The 26174-nt window shown below is 37.2% G+C and overlaps 1 protein-coding gene across 2 annotated transcripts in view; it reads left to right on the top strand.

The window, feature by feature from the left end:
• Nucleotides 1–26174, top strand: part of agap3 (ArfGAP with GTPase domain, ankyrin repeat and PH domain 3) — a gene marked incomplete at its 5' end in the record, with an annotated part of 175325 nt that overhangs the window by 115782 nt on the left and 33369 nt on the right. For both annotated transcript variants that reach the window (XM_081353120.1, XM_081353119.1), the window contains 4 exons: nt 280–384; nt 3523–3694; nt 12111–12263; nt 23326–23487. In XM_081353120.1, coding sequence (XP_081209246.1) covers nt 280–384; nt 3523–3694; nt 12111–12263; nt 23326–23487 — 592 coding nt within the window. The remainder of the gene's footprint in view (nt 1–279; nt 385–3522; nt 3695–12110; nt 12264–23325; nt 23488–26174) is intronic.

Here is a 26174-nt window from a genome sequence, read left to right as displayed (position 1 = left end):
ACTGTGAAAATCTACACTATGTGTTAATAGGCCTTGTATTTATGCAAATGAGGGTGTGTGTGTGACTCAAGTGTGAATGAGTACATGAATCTTCACAGTGCTGGGGAAACTTGGGGGATGTGTCTTGACATCTCAGAGGTTGACCAGCTGATCTTCTTCATCCTGAGCCTGAAATTGTTTCTGTGTTATTAAAATGGCCCTGCTGATTGTTATTCAGAGCAATTTGAATGTTTTCTGATCTGAAATCTTCTCATTACTTATTGTTTTTGTCTTGAACAGGGGATTTTGTTAAAAAGGAGTGGGAAATCACTTAATAAGGAGTGGAAGAAGAAATACGTAACTTTGTGTGACAACGGCCTGCTCACCTACCACCCTAGTTTACATGTAAGTATGCGTCTCTTCTGCTGTTAGAGTTCATTTAGCTGAATAGGATCATTAAGATGATTCAATTCAGTGAACTGATTCAAACAAATGATTCACTGAGTGGTATTTGGTGTAATTTCCTTGCTTACCTAGCTAATACTTTTTGGATCCTAGAACAGTCTATTTTTGTTCATATATATTCTAGGGTTCTTAAAGGGATAGTTCACCCAAAATGAAAATTCTGTCATTAATTACTCACCCTCATGTCGTTCCAAACCCGCAAGACTTTCGTTCATCTTCTGAACACAAATTAAGATATTTTTGATGAAATCCAATGCTGTTGATGTAGTGTAAACAGTGCAGCACTTCCAGGTTCTACGTCAGAACGCTGCCTCACTATTGGCCGACGTTGGTCACGTGACCACTACGGCATATGCTAACGCAGGAGCTAGCTAATAGGGAGCCGGCGTTTTGAGAGAGAACCATTTCTGGCATTAATTACTCACCCTCATGTCGTTCCAAACCCGTAAGACCCTTGATCATCTTCTGAACACAAATGAAGATATTTTGAAGAATATAGGTAACAAAACAGTTTATGGGTCAATGGGGCCTATCAACTTTTTGGTAACCAACATTCTTCAAAATATCTTCTTTTGTGTTCAACAGAAGAAAGAAACTCATACAGGTAAATGATGACAGAATTTTCATTTTTGGGTGAACTATCCCTTTAAGTAAATGGGATGTTCATTTTAGGTTTGGAGAATGTTCCTTTAACCTCAGATATCCTTTACAGTCAAGTGATCTACAAACGTTGTTCTTCGCTTGTAACTAATTTTGCATAAAAAGAGAATTGTTCACGAATCAGACCTCTCGTTCCAGTTAAAAACACCATGAAATCGATTCCAACATTGTCATAACGGGACATATCGAAGGGATTTTTCGCGATTGCACTAGCATGATTTCTATACATCTTTAAAACCTTATTTGAATGATGAACATTTGAAACGACGATATTATGGTTTAGATTGAGATTCAGTATGAGAGACTGTTTGGGTGTTTTGGAGGTATTTTCTAGGTTTCTACTAATACAGACGAGGGCCGGACAGGTCAGCTTCTCTTCCGTTGCTCCAGCAGCTCTCGTATCTTACGGCAGTCGCCGCGGGAAAAGCACAGGCCGTTTCGCGCGGAACATTTATCTCTGTCAGAACCCCCGCGCGGCCTTAATACCTCCTAAAATCCCCTCTCACTCATCCCCCAGCTTTCTCACGCGTCCCTTTTCCTCCGTTCCCCTCATTTGCATACGTCACGTTCACGCCTATCTTTGTTCTTGTGTTTCTACGACACTTGTAACATAGGTTGGTAATTAATAAGGGCTTCCTAATTAAGATCCACTGGAGAAGCGGCGTACCTTGACCGTCAAGACAAGTTACATGAGACGCATTTAGCGGTCTCCACGGACTATGACCGAAATTAATATCTTGGCCAAACTCACGTCTCTCACATGAACTGCATGTTTATTATCGATATAATGCGCATCTCATGCCAGCGGTGTGTGTAATAGGCACGCGATGCCATGGGCGTCATAATCGTTAGAGACATTTGGGTTTGGACACCTGTGGACCACTCGTTTAGCTCAACGAGAAGGACGGGGAGAGAGAGAGATGCACGGAAAGACGGTTTAATTTTGCGCCGCAGCCAGCCGAGCTATCCCACAATCCCCTTCTGTTAATTCTGTCTGCTACATCAATTAAATTGTTTGTAGAAACTAATTGAATATGGCTTAATCACACATCTTAATAGCTTTCTGCGCCTCAAACTGGCTGTTAATTCCAGCAATAAAATGGAATGAGAGCGCTCACTGGGTAATTAGTACTGAGGCTTTTGAAGAAATTAGTGCTTTATGGGGCGCAATAAAAGTGAAGAGGAGTTGGCGGGAGACTTTCGAGGCCAAAATCTCTGCTCGCCTCTTTTGTGCTGAGCAGGGTGATTTGCACCTTGGCTTAGCCCATTTGCGCTTTGCAAACTCCCCTGAAAATGGAATAGGCCGATTTAAATTGGAATGAGTCTGCTCGCAGTCATTAATGCTAATTTTGCTAATCTGCGGCAGCGTGGAAACAGGTGAAATAGATTGCGTGGGTCTGGTGCTGGTTTGATTGTCCAAAGCTGCTTTTATTCATCGTTGTGTTTGTTTTTAAAGCTTCAGGACCTCTAAAAAGTTTCTTACTTAGGTTTTTTTTTTTCTTACTTTGCTTTAGCGCTGCATCTGTTCATTGTTTGTTTGTGTAAACTTCAGGCATATTTAATTTCATGCAAATTAGGCCGTGGATAATAGAAGTACAGACAGTTCAATATGTCATGCTGTTTATTTAGAAAATATTGAAAATATGTCTTAAGTTCACAAAAAAACTCATAATATGCTGAAATGCTAGAAAATATTAGAATATACTTAGTCACAATGAAATCAAAATGGGCAATTCTTGTTTTTTTTATTGAATACTGCAGTATTTATTATAAATTATTTATCTGTGCACATACTTTTTTTTTTAAGTTCATGTGCCTTCTTAATCTTTAATCAAAATACCCTCTTGGAGCGACATCTCTTCTCTTACTGACGCGAGGGCAGGACAACCTGTCACTCACTTGAGATCGACCAATAGCAAGCCACAACCATCCACTCAGTTCCCTATGGACAAAATCAAGCCCCGCCCTAAATCTTTTCTTGATCAAAAAGCCGTTTCACTCAGATATACGTCACAATAGGGAACAAAAGACTTCTGCAGATACGTTATCATGCTGACTTTAAATGCTAGAAAATAATTAAATACCCCAAAACTTAATACTAGAGTTGGTAACTAAATAATAATACTACAACCAAATGATTTTTATAACATTTGTTTGACTCATTTCATTTGCATTGTCCAAAAATGAGCCTGAAACACTGTACTAAAATTGTCTTGGTCCTACTCATTAAGAAAACAATCGTTAAGCGGAATTTAATTGCAACTAGAAACGTTACATTTCAGGAGCATATTGAACGGACTGTGATTTTGCATTTTCAAAGCCTCATTCTCATTCACGATGTGTCAGATGTGGGTTTACTGCTGACCAATTTCCCAGCCTAGATCTAGATGTATATAATGTCATATTTTTATTTCTCAGGACTACATGCAGAACATCCACGGTAAAGAAATCGATTTGCTGCGGACGACGGTGAAGGTTCCCGGGAAGAGGCCGCCCAGAGCGGTGGCCACGGTCGCCCCTACAGCCAGCCCCAAAACCAACGGACTGACCAAAGACCGCAGCACTTTACAACTCGGTATCGGCGCCACAAGTAAGTGTGAACTGATTCAGTAGTGTTATACTTTTATAATTAATGAATTTATTAATTGCAACAGCGTTAAATTGTTGACTCCTCATTAAAAACCTCTTGTAGCTCTACCTAATGTGTGTTAGAAGTCAGGAACTGTTCAACTAAAGTAGCATTGGTATCCATTCTGAAAACTTATGTACACTGCTTGTTTTCGGATTTAGCTGTACATCGGTTTATTTGTGCCTTGTAAGAACCAGATTTACTCTGTTTTCACTTGTGAGAGAGAGAGTTTGGGAGGTCTGTGAAGGTATAATTGGATTTAGGGAGCTGAGATCAAGTGTAATTAATAAAAAAACAGGAGCAACTTTCTCCAGGGGCTCTGCAAGCTGGCATGACCGCTGTGGAAACATAACCGGCCAGGACCTCAGCATCACTTAGCCTGGGCTAATTGCTTTTGCATCATTAAAGACAGGTCAGCAAGGGCTTCTGGGAACTGCAGTTTTCTGGCTTGAGTCCAGTCTTGTGTTGGATAGGGAACCGGGTTTATTGGTCACAGAGACATGAGCATTTGTCAGTGTTGCTGGGCCAGATGAATGGGGTTGCTCGGAAAAACCACAAAAGTTGAAATTGCGTTCAGGTTGGCAACTAATTAACCTTCAGTCGACTGCAGAGGTTAGAAAAGGGAGAATTTTGGGGCGTTTGGACCTGAAATAGTCACAACACCTGGACCTGTTTTATTCAAGCTACAGAAAATAGAGATGTCTGGGTAAAGAGCTCAAACATGCCCTTAGGCAACTAATGCACACAGATTACAGCATTAGTTAAGACTGTACATCTGTATTTAGGTTATAGAAATATAAAGAAATTGTTTTATATATCACTGACTGACTGTAGTATTATGTATCACTGAAAATCAACATGGAAATTACATTTAATATTTTTATATTCATATTTGTGGTTTAATCTAATTACTTGCTCAGCCCCAAAAGTGACTACTTTCCTGCTGTCATCAATCACACTCTCAATGTTATTTTTTTGCAATTTTTTTTTTTTAATGAACATTAAGATAACATTTCTCTTAATAATATCTTATTAATTTCTGTCCATTTTACTTTAAAATTATTCAAAATTTTGTTGATGAAAATTGTCTAGTTTATAATAAAAATGTGAAAATTATGAAATTATCTGTCAAACTGTAAAAAAAAAATCAAACATCTTGATAAATCAAACATGATTTATCAGCATAAAATGAATTCTTCGTGATTGATACTTATTTATCATATTTTGGATATTGAATTAAATGTAGTATATTGTTACTGTAAATGTGTATTTACAACAAAACTTAGTTCAGATTCAGCAGTGCATTTGATTCACTCTTTCCAAATGTAAGTTTTAATGTTACATTTATTTTGTGGATGTAGTATTACATTTATGTTGCAGATATCGACTAATCCAATAATTTAATATTTAAGGGTCATGAACTGCATTTATGTTTCCTGAGGTGCACTTATTATGTTAGTATGATTTTTACATCAAAAATGGTCATAATTTAGAAATAAAAGGCCATTTTCTATCCTTATTTTAGCCCTCTGATTTGAACGCTCTGTTTCAAGGGGCGTGTCTGCTGTGAGACTTCAATGTAAACGCCCCCTGCTATGATTGGCTAACATCTTTGCATATGAAATAGGTATTACATGTTTTGAACTCTTGAAAACATTTACTACATTTTTACTATTACAGCTGTCGACATTAACTAATCGTGAAAAGTGTTGATTATAGCATTATATTTAGATCTACTCCCGTCACATGAAAGGTTGCAGCGATCAGCATTGTAGCCGATGACAGACATGAAAGCTCGATTTCTGCAGTTTCAACAGTTCAAATACAATGTAAATAAGAGGAGATTCATTGTGCAGTGTAGACAGTGTCATTGATTGTAACAGGAGTTTAAGCGAGAGTCCAGAACTCAGTCACTGATAAACCCGTGCTGTGTGATTGACATCTCCACTGGAGGTTAATCAAATTATGTACAGAAAGCGATCAAAGAACCCTCCCTTTATAATCGCTGGAGATTCGATTTATAATCGAATGGCGATTCGATTGGTGATTATAAAGGGAGGGTTCTTTGATCGCTTTCTGTACATAATGTAATCACAATTTAAGTAACAATGTTAAGTTGACTATTTAGTCAATGGCTTGATTTACTGACGCATTGATTTAAACGATTTTGAGAACGTCTACCGGTAACTGTACATGAATCAGTACATGTCAGAAATCACTGATTACAGATTAGGCATTAGAATTAACTGTTTGCAAAGCCTGCACCGAAATTGTGACTGATTTACTGATTTAGTATACACAGGGAAATGTACCTAACTAACAAATAATGCTCCTCTGAGATAATCACATAGTTGAAAATAAATAGCTACTTTCCTAGCATTAGGATCCTTTGAAAGGTAATGTTGTTTTTAGTCCAGGGATCCTGTATCTCTCTTCTCTCCTTAATAAAACAATTAATTCTCCTTAATTCTCTCATCTCAATAACGCGCCGGTGGATGGGGCCAAAGACGCAATGATATAGAAGTAGACCTCTTACGTGTCAAAAAATAAAGGAAAATTTTATTGCAAAGGTACGTTTTTAAGGGGTCATAAATTGAGGAAAGACAGTGAATCAAATGCACAAAAGAATTTGAACTAAATTACATACATGCATACCGTAGGATCCTCCCAAAAAACCTTCCTCAACTAATATTTTTGTCAGTAAATATGAGATTAAGGCTGTCCACTTCATGATTCAGTCTATTCCTGATATTTAAAATCCAAATACAATCTTCATTTTTATTTATACTGTGTTGTAAATGGAAATTCATATTGATTTCAACCATTCAAGCCATTTTAATAACCAGTTTTGATCTTTATAGACAGACCTTTTTGTTTTTACATATATTATACAACATTTGCAGGTCTGAGATGGCTTTTATCTGTGTTATTTTGTTGATACGCCAGTTGACCTTCGGTTTAACACAAATTTACGCCGAAGCGCTCGGGTCCCAATTTGACACGGGCCGCTTTTCCCGTTTCCCTTTTTCACTCTGCTTCGTATTAGAGGAAAATTGTGTTAATTTCCACTCGAGAGGGAAAAGGTTACGATTCGCAGTGGGCCTCCGCCGAGTGGAGGACGTACACTTGATTATGCAATCTGATTTTGATTTCATTAGGCATGCAATTGATGCGAAGGAACAAAGGGGTAATTTTTCATTCATGGCGGTCTAGCTGTTCCCTGTCTTTTTCTGTAGTCTGTAATTCATACACTTCCTCCTGATCTAAAGACCATTAGGAACTCTGGGGGGTGTGTAGGATTGGGGAGATGAGGGGGGTGAGGATGAGAAAAAGAAAGAGGGAGTGAGGGAGTGAAGGAGCGCAAATGAATGAACGCATGTGTCCGCAAGTAAAAGAGTCTGTCTCGATGAGGCCCGGTCTAATCTTTCTGCTAAGTATTCACCGGAACCGTTTTAAATATGATCATTCTGCAAGCGTGCGTTCAGTTGTGTCACCGCTGACAGATATATAATATCAAAGCGCTAATGGCCTGCCCATCAGCTTTAATCAATGACATCTGCTCTAGAGGTGTATTTATAAGAGTGTGAGACAGAGAGATTCACACCGTGGTTCCTGTGTTCATTTACATGTGGTACACAGGATGCAGATGTATTTTCTTTTACGAATAGCTTCTCAGAGTTGTGCAACCTGTCCTTGTGAACTAAGACGCAACTTGTGCAGTGATAGACAATATATATCGCCAATTTTTTTGATAAACCAATAAATCATTTGGTTATTTTAGAGATGATCGCATTGGCGTTTTTTTCGCGCAATATGTCAGTTTTTAAATCCACTGGCAGCTTTGTCAATATATAATGTATGCATTCTGTTTTCAAGTAAAAAAAGGTTTTTAGTTGAAATAAACCAATTAAATCAGCTGATGATTGGTTATTTTAGAGATGAGCTGTTTTTCCCCGCCATACGTCCATTTTTAAATATACCGGCAGTTTTGTCAATGGATAGTTTTTGGTTTTAAAATATTATTTAGAATTTGGAGGGTTTTCTGTGTCTAATTGCCAACTTAAAGAGAAGTATTCATTCTACCATGCTTAATTTCTACCAACATTTTTAATGTTAAAAATATTTTTTAGCAATGGATTAAAAGAAAATACATTTCAGAAATGTTACTGTCATTTTTGTTGTACAAATGGTTAAAGTAAACTTATTTTACTCAAAGTATCTTACTTTTGTAGTTACTAAAACACTGTTAAGATTTACTTATATGCAAAAAATAAGTAGATTTTAATTGCTTTGGCCATTGAAAAACTCCTGACCACTACAGTTTGGTATGTACTGTGAGAATCCATCTTATTTATTATTTAGTTGTATTATGTAATATGTGTGTGTGTGTGTGTATGGGCCACCCTCCTATCTAGCTATCCATAGTCGACCACTATCCTTAAGTAAATCCTAAATGAGCAATGTTGATGTGTTTGTGTATAAATGTCCTCATCCAGCACTTTTATGACTGAGTCTCCTTTAATGACACTTTACCACATACGTTAGTCTCATGACAGCCTCTTTCAATAATGGCACAATCATTTCGGATGCTCTTTTATATGTGAGAAGGAAATAAGATGTTTTGTATCACGTCGCAAGTCTTTCTAAAACAGTTTCAGATGCTTATTATCCAATACACCGCTTGAAATCGAATGGCCGCCGCTTCTGCTTACGATGAGCTTGAGTCATACGCTCTAAAAGCGAGAAGTTGTGGCTAAAATATCGGTTTATTGGTTGTCACGGCATTTCCGTCGTACCTGCCACGTTTCAAATGTCGGCACCGAGATCATTGCAGTTTACGCAAACGAACAATGTAATCTGTATGTCTTTCCAAGTGCAGAAATCCACTCTCAGTTTGTAAGGGCGTCGCGGTGCCGTTTCACTTTGACCTGAACAGCAGATGATCTAACAGAACCCCCCTCCACCCTGACCCCTCCCCCGCCCTCCCTTCGACATTAGCATGGATGCTTCATTATCTCCGCACTTGTATATAATGGCAGCGGCGGCTCAGAGGGTCAGGGCTCGCTCCACGGCTCATCAGCCATCTGACAGCGCTCGGCGAGAGAAACGAGGAGAGATGAGGAGAAATCATCACCACCCCCTGCTAATCCATCGCCTCTACTTAACACCACAACCTCAGGCCTCCCTTCACCAGGACCCTAATACTTAGCCTAATAGCGTGTACGGATGGCAAGAAAAGTGCAAAGGACATTTAGATGTTTTTTCTGGACGTGATCCGATAATGATTTGACCATTTGTACACACTTGCTCAAAAGAACAATCAAAGCACATAATCATCAAGATTCTTGACTGTGAAACGTTTGTTTTTAAAAGTGTAGAGTGCCGTTTTTGTGACACTAGTGGCACTAAACAGAACTGCAAAAATAACTGGATGGATGGATGGATGGATGGATAGATGGATAGATAGATAGATAGATAGATAGATAGATAGATAGATAGATAGATAGATAGATAGATAGATAGATAGATAGATAGATAGATAGATAGATAGATAGATAGATAGATAGATAGATGGTTAGAAGGATGGATGCCCCTTCCATCTTGCTGCCCATCTGCCCCAAACCCACACCATTGACTAAGCCACAATCGCGCGATTAAACAGAGTTTTGAAAATGTCCCAGAGACTTTTGCCTTGACTGTGTGTTTTTGAGATTATGGCCCCCCCCCAAGGCGTGCCCATGGTCACCTCTAACTCCGCATCCGCACATCGTGTCACTCTCGGCTCGTGTGTGAAGTGGCAGGATATCTTGTGTACCGTCTCTGCCCTGCACTCTCCTCTGATTTTCTCCACATTGTAATTGCATTATCCCCTTTTTATGCAGAATTGTTCTCTGGGGACTAATTGATGGAGACATGTTTAATTCATCAATCATTAGCATCAAATTTGACAATTAGTGATGATTGTTGAATTCTTGATGGAGATGAGGCATGGTTAGGGGCTCATTTTGTCTTTTTTTTTTTTTCTGCAACAGCCAAGACAGAGAGAGCAAAATAAAATCATAAATAACAGTGTGGCATCGTGTCTTTGAAGAGTTGTTTTGGAGCGAGAGAATATTGGACTGTTGTTTTATTTAGTTGATTTCAAGACATGTCCGCCTTCAGTCAGAAACGAATAGCTTTTCAGCAATTCTGACTAAATGGCTAATAGACTTCAGATTACTTTTTCTTGTGCAATGATGCTAACTTTTATTCATTTCATTTTTGTCCAGTTTATGTTAGAAGTCAAATCTAACATTGGTATGTAGCCATCCATCTTTTTAATATATAATGTTATATTATTATATATTATAGTTATAATATAATATATTAGTCTACAGTGTTGTTGAATAATCAGTTAGTGGCTTTTATCATGTTTAAGTACATTGCCGCAGGTTTTCATGAGCATTAAAGGAGCCTAACTGATACTCCAATAGGTTTATGAAGACATAGTTCATAAGCAATTTGCTCTAAAACAATAATTACCACTTCTGCAGGATGCCAATATCATACAGCATTGATCCAAGTAATAGCGGCGTCTTAATTCATTGGTGAGGGATCTAGTCAAGGGCAATATTATGACAGAATTAATAAAATCTTCTCTTCAACAATACTGTGGTGATTACATGTCTCCGAACAGACAAATATAAGAATAACCCTCTATTCTTTCAATTACTCACGAATTACTACTGATTGTGTCAAGGCATTTTTTTTGTTTTTTTTGCCAGGCGCTAAAGTAAACTGCGAAGAACAGACTCTTGTTAGCCTAATGCGTCCTAACCATTAGCGAGAGTAATAAGTGTATCAAATTCACATAATCATGTCTAATTAGTATCAGTAATTATCTTGTTGGGTGCGAGAATATTAATCTTGCGGTCCCCATAGGGGAAGGGCGTCTCTTGCAGGGAGAGAGCGATAGAGCTTCAACCTCACGCTGTGGAGTACTTGCTAAATTAGCATGCTCCAAATCAGCGCTGAGGAGGGAGGGGAGCGAAGGAAACGTGTCGAAGAAAAAGGCAAAATTGCATAAAGCGAAAAACAACAGAGAAAAGTTTAGTCCCACTGTGAAATGCATTAGAGCCTAGTAAATAAAATATCAATGTTTTCTGTGTGCTTTTTAAGTTTTTGCTAGAGTTAATAGTACGCAGGGTTTGCGCTAAACAGTTAACGGGTGTCTTGTTGACGTGCAAGTGGGTTAAACTTTTAAATTAATTTCTATTTTTGTGATACGGTTTACATTAACACTTACGAAATCATTCCTGTGTTCTGATGCCACATTTAAGTTAGCAGATTTTCATTTTTGTTCATAGCATAGCTGCTGCATAGCATAGATTATATCAACAGATTGATGTTTCTTTAAAGCCTCTGGAACAACTGAAGCGGGGAAAGAAAGCATAAAACAGCACATTACAAAATGTAATTTTAGTAATGTGCTGTTTTTTAAACATTTTAGTAAGACTAGGCTAAAGGCAATAAAACCAATTTGAAAATGAACTAGCATTGAAGGAAGCGCAAACAATGTTGGATCTTAAAGAAGAAACAGGCTAAAACCATCATTACATCGGTATTCATCTAAACCTGACCTTGAGCCTCGAACGCAGAGAATTAAATATTAGCCCTCATCTCTATCAAGCAGGGAGCCTGTTTTTCAAGAACAGGAGGAGAGGACCACATGCGACCCGGCCAGGCCGGTGAATTGGCGCCCAACGCGGGGCATCCGCTGATTGAAGCCAGGGAGAGCCGTCAGCACCGCCGGGAGAGATGGATGTGTCAGGCGGAGAGTGGGGGAGAGCTAATTACCGTTCCGAGTGTATCTTGTTAATTAAGGGCTAATTAGTGGCAGAAACGCAGAGGGAGCAGAGTAGGGAAACGGGGTGAGGCGTCGACTGCTCATGTATTACGAAGAGACGGATGCGCTGACGATAAAGGGAACGCATACGCAAAATCTGGAACTTCTTTAGTCCTACCTACAAGTTGATACTGTGGTTCTCATCTCATCTGAAGCAAAATAGCTGTTTTGGATTTGTTTGCTGTTTTATTGACTAAAAAGTACCACGGTTTTACTATAGTAACCGGAATACTTGTCTGCATTGGAATAGCATGCTCCAGGATTGTTTTTTGCCTTCATTGATAGGGATATTAGCCAGAAAACCAAAAATGATGCAGAGTAGAGGTGGGATGGATGCTGTGTCGCCTGCATGAGCACACGTACAGTAGTAATCATCACTAGGTCACAGCTCTATAATGCTGTAGTTTCACCTGCATCTGTGTGCTAAGCAACCTCTCCGCACTATGAAATGTGATCTGAATGTCTCTCTTTCTCTCTCCTCTCGTTTGCCAGGCACTCCTCACTCTAACAGCAGCAGTTCCCTTCAGTCCGGGGGCTCTGTGGCCGGCGTGGCTTTGGGGACTGGTAAAGAGGGGATGCACCAGCGCTCGTTCTCTGTGTCCAGCGCAGAACAGTGGAGTGAGGCGGTTATCAACACCACAGCAGGTCAGAGGAGCAGCTCAGAAACTCCTACTCTTTTCAAATGTAACCAGTTTTCAGTTGCTTTTTCCATTGCTGTGATATTTACAGCAGAGTAGGGATCGTACTTCAAGCTCAGGGCCAGTGTTTGTGGGATTGTGCTGCAGTTGTACAAAATAAGTACAAAAACATGCTGTGAATGCATCAATCTCGACGACTTGCATCTCATGTTTTTAGTATGCCCAACATATTATACCATGGTAATCAGCCTAATACTTTAGTATTTAGGCTGCCATTGTCATCACAAAAGTATTAAAATGACAAAAGGTTCTGAAAACCAAATTTTTTTGAAGAAGAAGTTCCTGTATTTATCATGATTTTACAGCATTAGCCAAAGTAATTGTGTTGAAATTATGGAATTCTCCTTAAAACTATGATCATGTGGTGAAATTTCGTTAGGAAAATATTATTTTGGTTATGCTATTAAAGTTGGCATGAAATGACAATTCACAACATTCTAAATAGACCTTTTTATGGACGATTTATTCATGCATATTTTTTTTGCCCTTGTAATTTTTTAATCAAAATGTCATAACTGGGCCTTCAAGTTACAGACTTCTCTCTTGTGACGTATGCAGGATTTCTCCAATCATTTAGTCCGCTTAAACCCGGTCCCTGTAAGCATGTGTTTATCTGCCTCCACACTTAAATGCACCGCTCACATCTCAGTCCCATCAACAACCTGTAGTCTCGCCCTGCATTTTTTCTTTTTCTAAAATCTTTTCAGATCTGTCCGTACTTCCGTTTAATCTGGTAAATACTCTTTGATTGGGACCGAGGTTCTAAAGGTTTCTAATCTGTTTAAGTTATTAGTCCATTATGTTTTTACCATAGTACTAACAGTAACTGAAGAATTCGTGGCACTTTTGTTTATCGCTTGTGTATGTGATGTTAACAAGCCAATCGCTAATCAGGATAATTCAGTAATTGTGGCTTTGATTGTAACTGGTCCCGCCACCCACTGCAGCAGTGCCCCCAAATCTCTCTCTCTCTCTCTCTCTCTCTCTCTCTCTCTCTCTCTCTCTCTCTCTCTCTCTCTCTCTCTCTCTCCTCATCCTGTCAGTGCACTTGAGTGAAGTCAAATAATATATTTGCCGGGCGTAACAACGCTGCACATTTTTCCCCCCGTCTTCACTACTACTTTTTTTCCCCTCCCGCGTTGGAAAATGAATGCTTTACGGGGACAACATTCATCACTGGTTATTTCCCTCTCTTTGTCGGCTGGCAGTAAAAAAGCACTTAAATGCACATCAACAGAATAACAGTCATTTCCATGCATGTTTGCGCACTCGTCGTTCTCATTAGCGGCTGCTCTGTTTCTCCCCCCCCCCCTGCACTCGCTCTCTCGCCCTCTCCGTTTTTGTCTCTCGCCCTCTCTCTCTCTTTCTCTCCTCCCCCCCCTCCTTCTGTTAGGGTCCCAGGGGCCCCGCTAGTTTAAAGAGCGCTCTTTACGAGCAAACTGGAGGCCCCGCCGTGTGGCCCCGTGGTGTCGCAGACAGAACACGACGCCACGCGACACTCGCCCTTCTCTACTCGTCTCCGCTTGTCGAACAATCAATTTCAGCCCCGCTCCGCCATCGGCCCCCCGTCTACACCCATCAGCTCCACATCCTAAAGCAGAATTACTCAAAGCGGCCGTAGCCACGGAATGAGCTGCATATATGTGTGTGTGTGTGTGTGTGTGTGTGTGTGTGTGTGTGTGTGAGGCAAAGCACTTCATTAGGCCCTGGTGTAAAATAGTTATTGTCACACACAAGCACACATACTCAGACATTTAGCTGTATCAGGATTTGGTGGATGCATTTTCTCTATGACCTGTTACCCATCAGCCTCTCGGTTCTTGCGTTTACTGAGAGCATTATAGCTTTACAGGTCATAATAGAGATAATAGAGTTTTATATCAAAGATCTCCGGAAAGAGCACACCTAGAGCAAACCACATTTATTGTTTATTTCTTTAGCAGGTTTTCTTTGCTGTTTTGTCGCCGTACTTCAGAATGCTTAAGTTGATGTGAAGTGATTTGAAGTAGGGATGGATGTGCATGCTGAACTAGTCCAATCGCTGACTAGTCCACTAGTGAGTAGGGATGCACCAAAACTACTGATTTTAATATATTTAAAAAAATAATCATAATAATTAATTTCATGTTATGGCTAATTCTATGCTATTTTGTTGAAATAAATTAAGAATAAAACACTAAAAATAAATTTAAATGCTTTAAGTTAGGCATCACAATATTACAGTTTTCATTATGAAAAATTAAATGTAATTATGATAAAATACATTTACCTAAATGATATCTAATGAAATGTAAAGATGGGGAAAATGAGCATGCACAATTATAATATATATCTTATATAATATATATTAATAATATATATATATATATATATATATATATATATATAGATATATTTTATATATATATATATATATATATATATATATATATATATATATAATACACTACCTTTCAAAAGTTTAGGGTCATTTTTGAAAGAAGTCTCTTCTGCTCACCAATGCTGAATTTATTTTATAACAAATACTGTAAAAACAGTTATATATTGTGAAATGAAATATTACAATTTAAAATAACTGTTTTCTATTTTAATATTCTGTATGTTAAAATCTAATTTATTCCTGACTGAATAAAATTCAAAACTGAATTTTCAGCATCATTACTCCAGTCTTCAGTGTCACATGATCCTTCAGAAATCATTCTAATGTGATGATTGCTGCTCAAGAAACATTTCTTATTATTACCAATGTTGAAAATATAAAAAAAAAACAGTATTTATGTCTTTTGTAACATTATAAATGTATTTTACTGATCAATTTACTCCATCCTTACTCATTAAAATAATTAGTTTCTATCAAAAACAATCTTACTGACCCCAAACTTTTGAACTGTACTGTACAAAAGAAGATATTTGAGAATGGTTCAACTTCATACGCTGGTGTCCTCAACATTATAAGACCTCACTGACTTTCATTGTATGGAAGAAAAAAACACTGAGGCATTTTTTCTTCTTTTGTGTCCCAGAGAAGAAAATATGGAACGACATGTACTTGTGTCATCAGGAATGTTTTACGCAAATTCACCTTTGATGCCTGTTTAGGTGGTAAATAGATCTTAACCATGCCCTAATCATGCCATTATCCTTGTCAAGGGTTGGAGGTCAACCAACAGATCAAGGCTGTTGAGATGAGCATCGGTAGATTGATAATATCCTCAAACAATCACATGCATCTCAACCCTGTAACTATTTCCATACGATGTAAGTGTTGTTCTCATTTATAAGGCTGCGCCACACATCGCTACAGACTCTGAATACTGATTCTTTTGATTAAATCTTCCCTCTTCTCTTAGTTATATTTGTGCTGTGCCCGTACATGCTAGAGATCCCTCATAAGATAAGAGTGTGTGTTATGGAATTGTATTCTCACCGTGTACCTCTATCATGTCTTAGTTATCTAGTGTACTTAGCTAAGTGTTTTGTTTTGTACAGTTTTATAAAGGAGCTAGATTTTTACATTTTCAGAAAATGCAGTAGATGGGGTGTTCTATGTGGTTTCCAGGGCATGGAAGGGTTCTTGGGTTTCATGTAAAACATTCTGGGGTGTTCTGGGTGGTTGCCCTCTTACTCTGTTGATCATTGTGTGCATATAATCTTCATTTCCACAATTCTTCTGATTGGTTGTTAGAATGTTACTATGAATTGCAGTTGTTAAGAGTTTTCTGGGTGGTTGCTAGGGTGTTCCGGGTGGTTGTCAGGGTGTTGCTATGATGTTATATGGGTGGTTGCCAGGGTGTTGCTAGGGCTTTCTGGGTGGTTGGCTTACTCTGTTGATCATTGTGAACATAAAATCTTAATTTCCACAATTGTTCTGATTGATTGTTAGAATGTTGCTATGCTATTGTTAGGGTTTTCTGGGTGGTTGCCAAGGCGTTGCTAGCCTAGGGTGTTCTGGGTGGTTAATTTCTTACTATGTTGATCACTGTATGCATTAAATCTTAATTTCCCACAATTGTTCTGATTGGTTGTTAGCATTTTATGTCGTTTCTAGGGTTTTCTGGGTGGTTGCTAGGGTGTTGCTAGGATGATTTGTGTGGCTGCTAGGGCGTGGCCTGGGTGTACTGGGTAGTTGTTAGGTAGTTGTATTACTCCATTGATCATTGTAGAGTATGCATAGAATCATAATTTCCACATTTGTTCTGATTTGGTTGGTAGCATGTTGCTATGCAGTTACTAGGGTGTTCTGGGTGGGTGTTAGGTAGTTGTCTAACTCCTAGATCATTGAATTCACAGAATCCTAATTTCTGCATTTGTTCTGGTTCATAACATCTTGTTTTGCAGTTGCTAGGATGTTCTGGTTGGTTGCAAGGGCATTGTTTTAGTCTGTTGCATATAATCTTCATTATCACATTTCTTCTAATTGATTATTAGCTTGCTGCTATGCAGTTTCTTGGGTGTTTTAATCAGTTACTAGGGTGCTCTGGGTGTTTGCTTGGTGATTTTCTTACTCTTTTGATTATATTATAGATATAATCCTTATTTCCACTTTTTTTCTGATTGGTTGCTAGCAAGTAGCTATGCAGTTTCTAGGGTTTTCTTACTCCTTTGATCATTTCAGGTATAGAATCCTCATACTAGCACAAAAGTGTTAAGTGTGATGATCTGTACTTAGGCTACTTTCAGTTAGTCTGTAGATTAGCGTGCAGCATCTGAGGTAGTCTAGCGGTTTGGCGCTAATCTGGAATCTGCCGTCGTTAAGGGGCGGAGAAGACTTCTCCCCTGCGGAGCTCGAGGAGGCTGCGAGCGCAGGGAGTTTGATTCCCCGCTCTTGGCTGTAATGAAGTTTGACATTTCGTTTGGAGAGAGCAGCGGCGTGTGCCTGCCCATGCCTTGATTAGCGCTCTCTAATTGACAATAATAAGAAGGAAGTAGTGATTGTGTTCTGCACACTTTTTTCATCATTAATTGCAGCCATTGCCATTGATTACGGACGGGGGTTGCTCACTCGGCTGCTGTGTCAAGGGGTAGGAGTGGAGGGAGGGGGGCGTTGTCGGCTTTGTCGCAAAATTACCGTCCGTACGCGCTAGCTCTCGAATTAGCTACTGGGAGAATTAGAAGTTTCTCCTCACGTACGTCTGGAAGAAAAAATTGAGAGCTATTAAGAAATGAGTTAATGTTCTTTGTTCACACCCTCCAATCTTTCCGTGCTCACCCACAGCCCTCGTCTCCAGAACCGTGCTGTAAAGTGCCGTTTCCCGCGGGGACGCTAACGGTCGCTAATCGCAGGTTAGCTGACCACCTTATTTCCTACTGCTACCCGAAGAGTGCTTACAGCTAAACTCAGATTAGGCTGTAAATGGATTCTGATCCCTTGCATACTTCAATTCACCTCACCTTAGACTCTGCTTTCGCAAAAATTACTTGATTTCGAGTTAAAATCAGGGTTCCTACACAGTTTGAAAAAGTTTTGAAAAAAGAAAACAGAGTATTTCCAGACTATTATCCCTATTCAGTTTTCTATATAACATAAATCATTTCTACAAATAAATGTATCATGCTAGCTGAATGATTTCATGGCAAAAGTTTAGTGGTCGTTTTGTGATTGTCGAGGCAATTTAAGGCACACATTTCCATTATGCAAAACTGTTTGTCTTTACCATAAGAGAGCCTCTAAAAATTCACTAAATGAATGTGCGTGTCCCATTCAAACCAGCAACAGACAAAGGGGCAAACGATCATCTAAATCAGACCATACTTTGCTTTTTGGTGATCGTGCAACACAAGTTAGGTTTACATAATCAAACCGATGTGTCAGAGCTGAATATTTGTAGGTTATACAGTGTCTTCTCATCATGTAATCGCATGTTATCTCTTCAGGAAAACCAATGAGAAAAAAACTGAGAAAATTTACAGATGATTGTACTGATGATTGCCAGTGTGTTAAGAACAATACACTTATATTCAAGATACAGTCTTTGATATCTTAATATCTAATAACTTAGTGTATCTTATAAGGATTTTTAGATATTTTTACTGGAAAAAACAAAACAAAATATCCATTAAGAATAAGTTTCTTATTTTCTCACAAAGTATTTAGCAAAGTTACATTCGTAGCGCTGCAATGTTAGCGGTTCCCATGAGGCATTAAAAAACATTTCACCAAAAATCTATATATTTTGATTATTTTATACATGTTTTCTGGAAAAAGGGAGATTTTCAACCATTCAGAGCTAGTCTGTTATTGTTATGACAATTGCAGGTCAGTATTGTTCAAATTGACCAATTGAACAGTCTAAATTTGCAGCATTTTTACCAATTTAATCATGTTTAACGAAAATAAATGTTTATTATTTTCAAGGATATTACCAGTTATCTTATATATTATAAGTTGTTTTATATTAGATTTGAATTAAATGTGTGTATGTAGGATATGGGGTTAGCATATTAATCAGTTTTCTCCAGTTCTATGGCATAACACAGAGTACCATTGCGTTTGTAGCCATGTACCTTGGTATTGTCACCGCCGTAACATAGCGTTTTTTTGATTAGCGACGACTCTGTAAACAGACGTTCAGATGATTCATCTGAGGTCTGGTGTGAGGGACAAGGGCAGCCCTTGACTGTTAACCTCCACCTACACACACAATGCCACTGCTGTCACAGTCGCTGATGGCCACTCTTCTGTGTGTGTGTGTGTGTATTGTGCGAGAGCTTCTGCATGTGTGTACGTGTGTGAACAGTATTCTCAAGAAGCCCTCTACCCCCAGCTGTCTGCTGTAGCTAATGATTGGTCCCAGGGGGGCTGTTGGGAAGAGGAGTGTAGAAATTGAAACAGACGTTCGCGTCCCTGCCACAACGTGTGTGGCAGCTGGGAGCGCCGCTCCGCCATTCAGCACGAGGGAGGGTGAGCAGACTTTTAAAGTCATGAATATCAATGGTGAACACAGAGTCAGTGATGAAGCATCAACTGCCAACCTGCCGTGTTTCCAGCGAGCTTATATCACTTTATCTGCTTTGTAGTGCCTAAACGGCACTCATGGTAAACATAGTGATCTTGGGCTAAGAAAGAGGCCTTAAGTGGAAGTTCTACCATTGATGATTTTTTGTTTGTTTATATGACTGATAGAAATCTTGTTATAATTGACCAATTAAACAAAATACATTGGCTGATTATACCCAAGTGCATTTTCACCTATACATGTATATATATGTATATGTATGTATGTGTGTATATATATATATATATATATATATTAGGGCTGTCAAACGATTAATCGCGATTAATCGCATCCAAAATAAAAGTTTGTTTTTTACATAATACATGTGTGTGTACGGTGTATTATTATTTTCTAGATATAAATACACACACATGCATGTATATATTTAAGAAATATTTGCATGTATATACTGTGTATATATATTTATATTATATATAAATAATTTATATATAAATAACACATTTTCTTAAATATATATATGCATGTGTGTGTATTTATATATAGAAAATAATTATACTCCGTACACAGACATAAATTATGTAAACACAAACTTTTATTTTGGATGTGATTAATCACGATTAATCGTTTGACAGCCCTAATATATATATATATATATATATATATATATATATATATATATATATATATATATATATATATATATATATTACATTTATAAAAAAGATGATTAATGAAATGACAAATATATATATATATATATATATATATATATATACATACATACATACATGCATACATATATTTGTCATTTCATTAATCATCTTTGTATAAATGTAATATATATATAATATATATATATATATATTACATTTATACAAAGATGATTAATGAAAGTTAGTATCAGTTAAGTTAGCATAACGTGTATATATATATATGTGTATATACTATATATGTAGATATAGATTTTTTTTATATTACACTTTTTATAAATATTATAAAACTAATATATATATATATATATATATATATATATATATATATATATATTCATTTGTTTCTGTGCTTAAAATTCATGTCACACCACAGTATCACCTATAATTAACTAGTTAAAGCAAAAGGTGATTATCATGGTGAAAAAGAAAGGTCCTAGCTACACTTTCCCTTATGAATTAATGTATTAATTTGATCCTATAATCCTGACATTGATTTTAAAAAAGCTCATGGACATCTCATGCGTCATCTACCGTTTACAAATCCATTTATGCATTTACATACCGCAGTGACATTATCATTAGGACGAATCTTTCTTGCGTATCTTTGATAAAGATAAAGCAACAATATTGATTGAGAATTATCGTAATTGTGTAACAGGGCTAATTGTTAAACCCTCTAATTTGTCTCTTGCCATGTGTAATTAAGCTCAAATCCCACAGTGCATTTGAGTAATCCTTCGCTTCATCATTTATTCATTATCAAGCTGTTCTTATTAAACACCTCAATCATAATTATTAACCGCGTCTTATCAATAAAACAACAAATTGCATCGGTTTTCCAGATGAAACTGCAGCCGCACAGAAATGTAGGAGGGAAACTGAACTGTTAAAGATAGCATTAGCTACACGCTACTCATCTGTGCCTGCGGCGGATTGGGTGTCTGTAGTTTATCCTCCTGTACCCCCTGCGCGCCTCCATCTCTCTCTCTCTTTAAAGAGCACGCTAGCCTCCAGATCCCTCAAGGTAAACCCCCAAATTACGCCTAATGTTCTACACAGGCTAATGGTTGTCAGTGCCATTAGAATATGCGTTATTTGGCTCCGCGGGTTTCATACACTCCCAGACCCGACCGTTGTCGCGCGCACACACACATTTACACACGCACACACTCTTATACACCCCAGGCCTGTGGAGATGAATGGAGTTTGCAACACTACAATGAGCTTTTGATGCCAAGACAATGGAGGAGGCTGCCCACATCTGACACACTGTGTGTGCGAGTGTGTTTCTGAGGGCCACTAACAATATGGGGTCCACTTTGCCGGGCCCTTCTGCCCCTGGGCTGGTCGGGGGGTTGTGGGTAATAGTGTCCCGAGGGCGCCCAAAAATGATGTGGAAGTGTCATGAAGCTCAGAAAGATGGCCGTGGCTTCCCCACTGACACCCCCTGTTCTTACCGCGTCGCCCCGTCACAGAAACACACTGGCGTGGAGCGGCAGGTTAATATCACTTATATAAAATCACCTTACACCCGAACCCAACCTCTCGTGTGCTTGGATGCTCGTGTGGCCTCTCCCATTACAGCGGCGCTCCTCGGGCAAGACCAAATCATCATCTGTTACTCACGCGCACGTCCCCTTCTCCTCAAGCTAATAGAGGTGAAACGGAGGTGTGGTTCATCTCTTGTTGTTCTCTGGGGTTGTGGATCTTCACTTCTCCTGTAAAGGGTCTGAAATTAATGAAAAATCGTCAATTGACCTGTAATCTGTTGAGGATTTTGATCAATTTTGTGTTTCGCCTTTTGTTTTTTATTGTTGTTTTGTATTAATGTCTTTCTTGATTTTATGTGTATGTACACACAATATAATATAATTTAAGGTTACACTTTATTCTAAGGTGTCATTGTTACAGTGTAATTATATATTTAAGTATTGAGTAATATTAAGCAACTACATGTACTTACTATAGGATTAGGATTTGGTTGAGGCTTAGTTGCATGTAATTATGCATAATTTACTGTTATTACTATGGTAAGTACATGTAGCATTATGTAACAAGGACACTGTAAAATAAAGTGTTACCTAATATAATATAATGCAAAACAATTATTACTTTATTTTTATATTGAATATTACTTACATATGTTTTTATTATTGTTATTTTAATAATATATATTATTAATATAATAATATTTAATATATAATAAAACATTTAATGTGTATATATTATTAAATTATATACAGACAGATAGATGGATAGATAGAAAGATAAATAAATAAATAGATACGCACACATATATTATATATTTACAAACTTTTATGTTAGATGTGATTAATCAATTTGACAGCACTAATTATTATATATTTTTATACAAATAATACATACGTTTTTATTATTATTATTAGTTTATTAATATATACATTAACATATTTAATTCATAATATATATATATATATATATTAATTAAATATTTGTATATATAAAAATATTATATACTTTTTATATTTATTAAAATGTATTGTTATGCAAATACTAATACACTGTTTTTGTTAGTTTAAAAAAAAAAAAAATTACATTGCATTATATAAATATATATGTATATACAAAGCTTGACATTAACACCCGAGGATTTCAGCGGTGGTGTGTGTAACTCAGTCACTCCTACTAGCCACTTTGGATTTACATTTACATACATTTTACACTTTACATTTGTCAATTGTAGTATTTTAAAAAGGCATCTGAAATAATAAACTAAGTGCAATCTAGTGTTGTCAAAAAATATTGATTTTTCAAAACATTTCAATACTGAAATATCTGAAACTCTTCCGCAGGATATACAATACCAGCTGTGCGTTCTCGCTCTCTAATCTCTCTGACAGCGAATTGACACACAAACCCACATCCTTTTACTCACTCGCTTCATTTGCTCTGGGTGAATATTGTTGGTGTTACAGGGCTTGAATTTCGATTGCGCGTATTGAGCATAATTTTATATATATTGGCTATATAAAACAGTATAATGGATCCGTGCGTCAAGTCTTAAAGTGACAGCAGCCTAATATACCAGCTTCCAAATCAGAGATAATATAAAAAATATCTATATGGCAGATTTTCCCTATGGTATCGATGTTAAAATTGGGGCCAGTGAAAATGCTAAGTGGCTTGTAACTTTGGAAAACCACTAGCCACAGTGGCTGGTGAGCAAAAAACTTAATGTCAAGCCCTATATATATATACTATAAAATTATTAAAATAATAAGATAATAATACTTATTACTTATCATTAGTTCAGGTAAGAGACTCTGTTGACTGAACTTTATGTCTGTTTTCCTTCCTCCAGCCAATGGGATGACAGATCCTCTTAGCTCCGCCCCTGGCATGAGCAGCGCCACCAGTCCCAAACTTGAGCCTCCGCCGTCACCTCATGCCAACCGCAAGAAACACAGGCGGAAAAAGAGCACGGGCATCACCAAACCAGACGGGCTTTCTGCAGGAAATGAAGGTAAAGGGACGCAAAACTGTTTATTTGCTTTATTTGTGTTATTTGTAAGAAAAAATGACCATGTACCATTTCTCACTGTCCCATTGGTTCACAAAACAACATAAACAGCAGTAGATTTGCTGGCATCAGTAGCAGTTTTAGCAGGTGTAGGTTTGTTTTCGTGAGAAAATGCTATGAAATAAAAAAAGTCCAGTTGGCCTGTGGCTAATAAAGTAATTTAATCCTTTTCTGAATTAGAAAACACTTCGATTTGATCCATTGTTCTGTGCCATGTGCAACAAAGATGATGTGTCATGAACACGGTGCCACTTTGGTTTTATTGCCCGTCCCAATGACAAATACAGTCTCCTAATTGGTTGTTATTGAGGAAACAAAAGCACATCCCTCAGGCTATTCTGTTGCCAATAGGCAAAATCCATCAACTAGATGGACGCTGTCCATCAATGACTATGTCACTGGTGCTTCCTAATAAATTTGTTGTTTTTTTGGAAAATCATTTTATTAATACACATACAGCCAATGTGCGACTTTGACATCACACAAAGACCATGATCAAGCACTTAAAATATGAATAAATGTCTGTAGGTGGTATAAAGACAATTTAAAAGGGATTTGCATTTAAACCGGCTTTTTCATCCATTTTTATAGTTTTTTCCCTTCTTTTCAGACAGAAGCTATTTAGCTTATCCTAAACGTTACCAGAATCAAGTTTAATTGTGTTTTTTCATGAGCTAGAATAGCCTCAAATGATCCAGCTTCACTATTGTGACTATTTTATTGGTTTTAAATGTGTATGAACGACATTACAAGCTCAAGGGATCACAGACATGGTCGTTTCCCATCCCAGCACTGATAAGGGACGAGTTAAAGACGTTCTTAGCGTTCGTTCTGTCTCATTACGTGTGGTATAATTGACAGTTCCTCAAGAATATGAGGTCTAACCTTTGATTTACTTAAGCTTTACTTGGTCATCTGGCAGAATAACAGAGGCGGATTGTGTGTGCGGACAGAATTTGGTGAGAACTTCCATCATGAACATCGTCGTCTTCGCCTCTCTACAGTCTGAAAGGTTCTATTAGTGTGCGCTTGTCTGTTCTAGTGAGTGCATGCAGAATACAGACATATTGCTTAAGTATGAGAATCACTCATATGGAGCAAGTAGTATCTACTGAAGGCAGAGGAGTAGGAGGGGTGTAGGGGGAGCTTGGATCCTTGAATAAATTGCTATCAGTTTATCTCATTTACGGGGCAATCAAAAGCGCCGAATGCTGGCAGAAATCGAATTTTAGCTGTTGTGAAGCATCATAAATCAAATGTGCTGTCGCTCTCTAAGAAGGTGAGGCAACTTTTTTGTTCTTTGCTTCATGAGCGAACGTCTCTGGGAAGTCTGGAAGATATTTACAGCTCTGATTCACGAATAGTCTTAGGCAGTTGATGGTTTTACGTATACATCCACAATTAAGACGTGCTTAGACAACTAAATGAATTGTTGAGGGCGAAAGTGTGCTTGCTGGGAGCATTGAGAAAGCTCATAGTGAATCAGTTCATTTCAGTGCTGATTCACTGATTCTTCTGAATGAATCCATTTGATTCAAGCAGGCCATGACCATTTAAACCGTGTAGACCCTGAATTTGAGTTGAAGTGTAAGTTAAATCTAACAGCAAACAGGCCTTTAATTCCTCTGCACACAGAGACTCTCCATTTGAACAGCTTCAGTGGAGCATCTCCTCCATTCCTGCTGGATGAACAGCGGTATAATGAACATCTCAGGTGCTTACAAGATGATCCAGGGTTCCCACTGAGTCGACTGACAGGAGCTTTAATGCCTTTCTTTGCAACAGCACCTTTATCTTCACTCATGTACAGTAAAAAGATCTGCTCTGCTCGTCTGATCTTGATTAATCTGGGCTATTTTCCTGTAGTCTTCCATGCACTCTTTACAGATCTATTTATTTCAAAGAGTTGCATTGTCAGTGCAGAACTTTTTTCTTTTATAGCAAATAAAATTAAATATAACATAAAATTATATTGTATTGAATGCGTTATAGTGTGTTGTTAAAAATGTGAATCACAAATTGTGTACTTTCTGAATAATAATTCAACTTTTTAAACTTTAGCTTAACATATATTGTAGTTATTAGTTAATTTTTTATTAATATATTATTATTATTGATAAAAATAATAGTAGTTGTTGTTGTTATGATTATTTTAATATTGCATATGAAAGATTTAATCTAATATATAATCATGTTTATATATATATATATATATATATATAAACATGTGTATATGTGTGTATATATATGTATATATATATATATATATGTATATGTATGTATGTATTTATATATATATATATATATATATATATATATATATATATATGTATTTATATATATATATATATATATATATATATATATAATATAAATAATTACATTTTAATATATTTAAATATTAATTTTCATTTAATTTATTATTATTATTGTTGTTGTTATTATTATGGTTTTACTCTTGTAGTCTAATGATCATTTAGTTTCTATTGTGGCAGAAAATAAAATATAATTTCTACTTATCGATTATTGAAAATCAAAACTAATAATCAATAAAGGTCAAATAAAATATCAGACAATCTCTTATTACAGCTAATTAAGGCCGAATTATCTTTAATCTAAACACAAATATC

This window comes from Scardinius erythrophthalmus (assembly GCF_964197995.2).
Source record: "Scardinius erythrophthalmus genome assembly, chromosome: 22".
NCBI classification, from domain to species: Eukaryota; Metazoa; Chordata; class Actinopteri; order Cypriniformes; family Leuciscidae; genus Scardinius; species Scardinius erythrophthalmus.
This window is presented reverse-complemented; position numbering and strand designations above follow the sequence as displayed.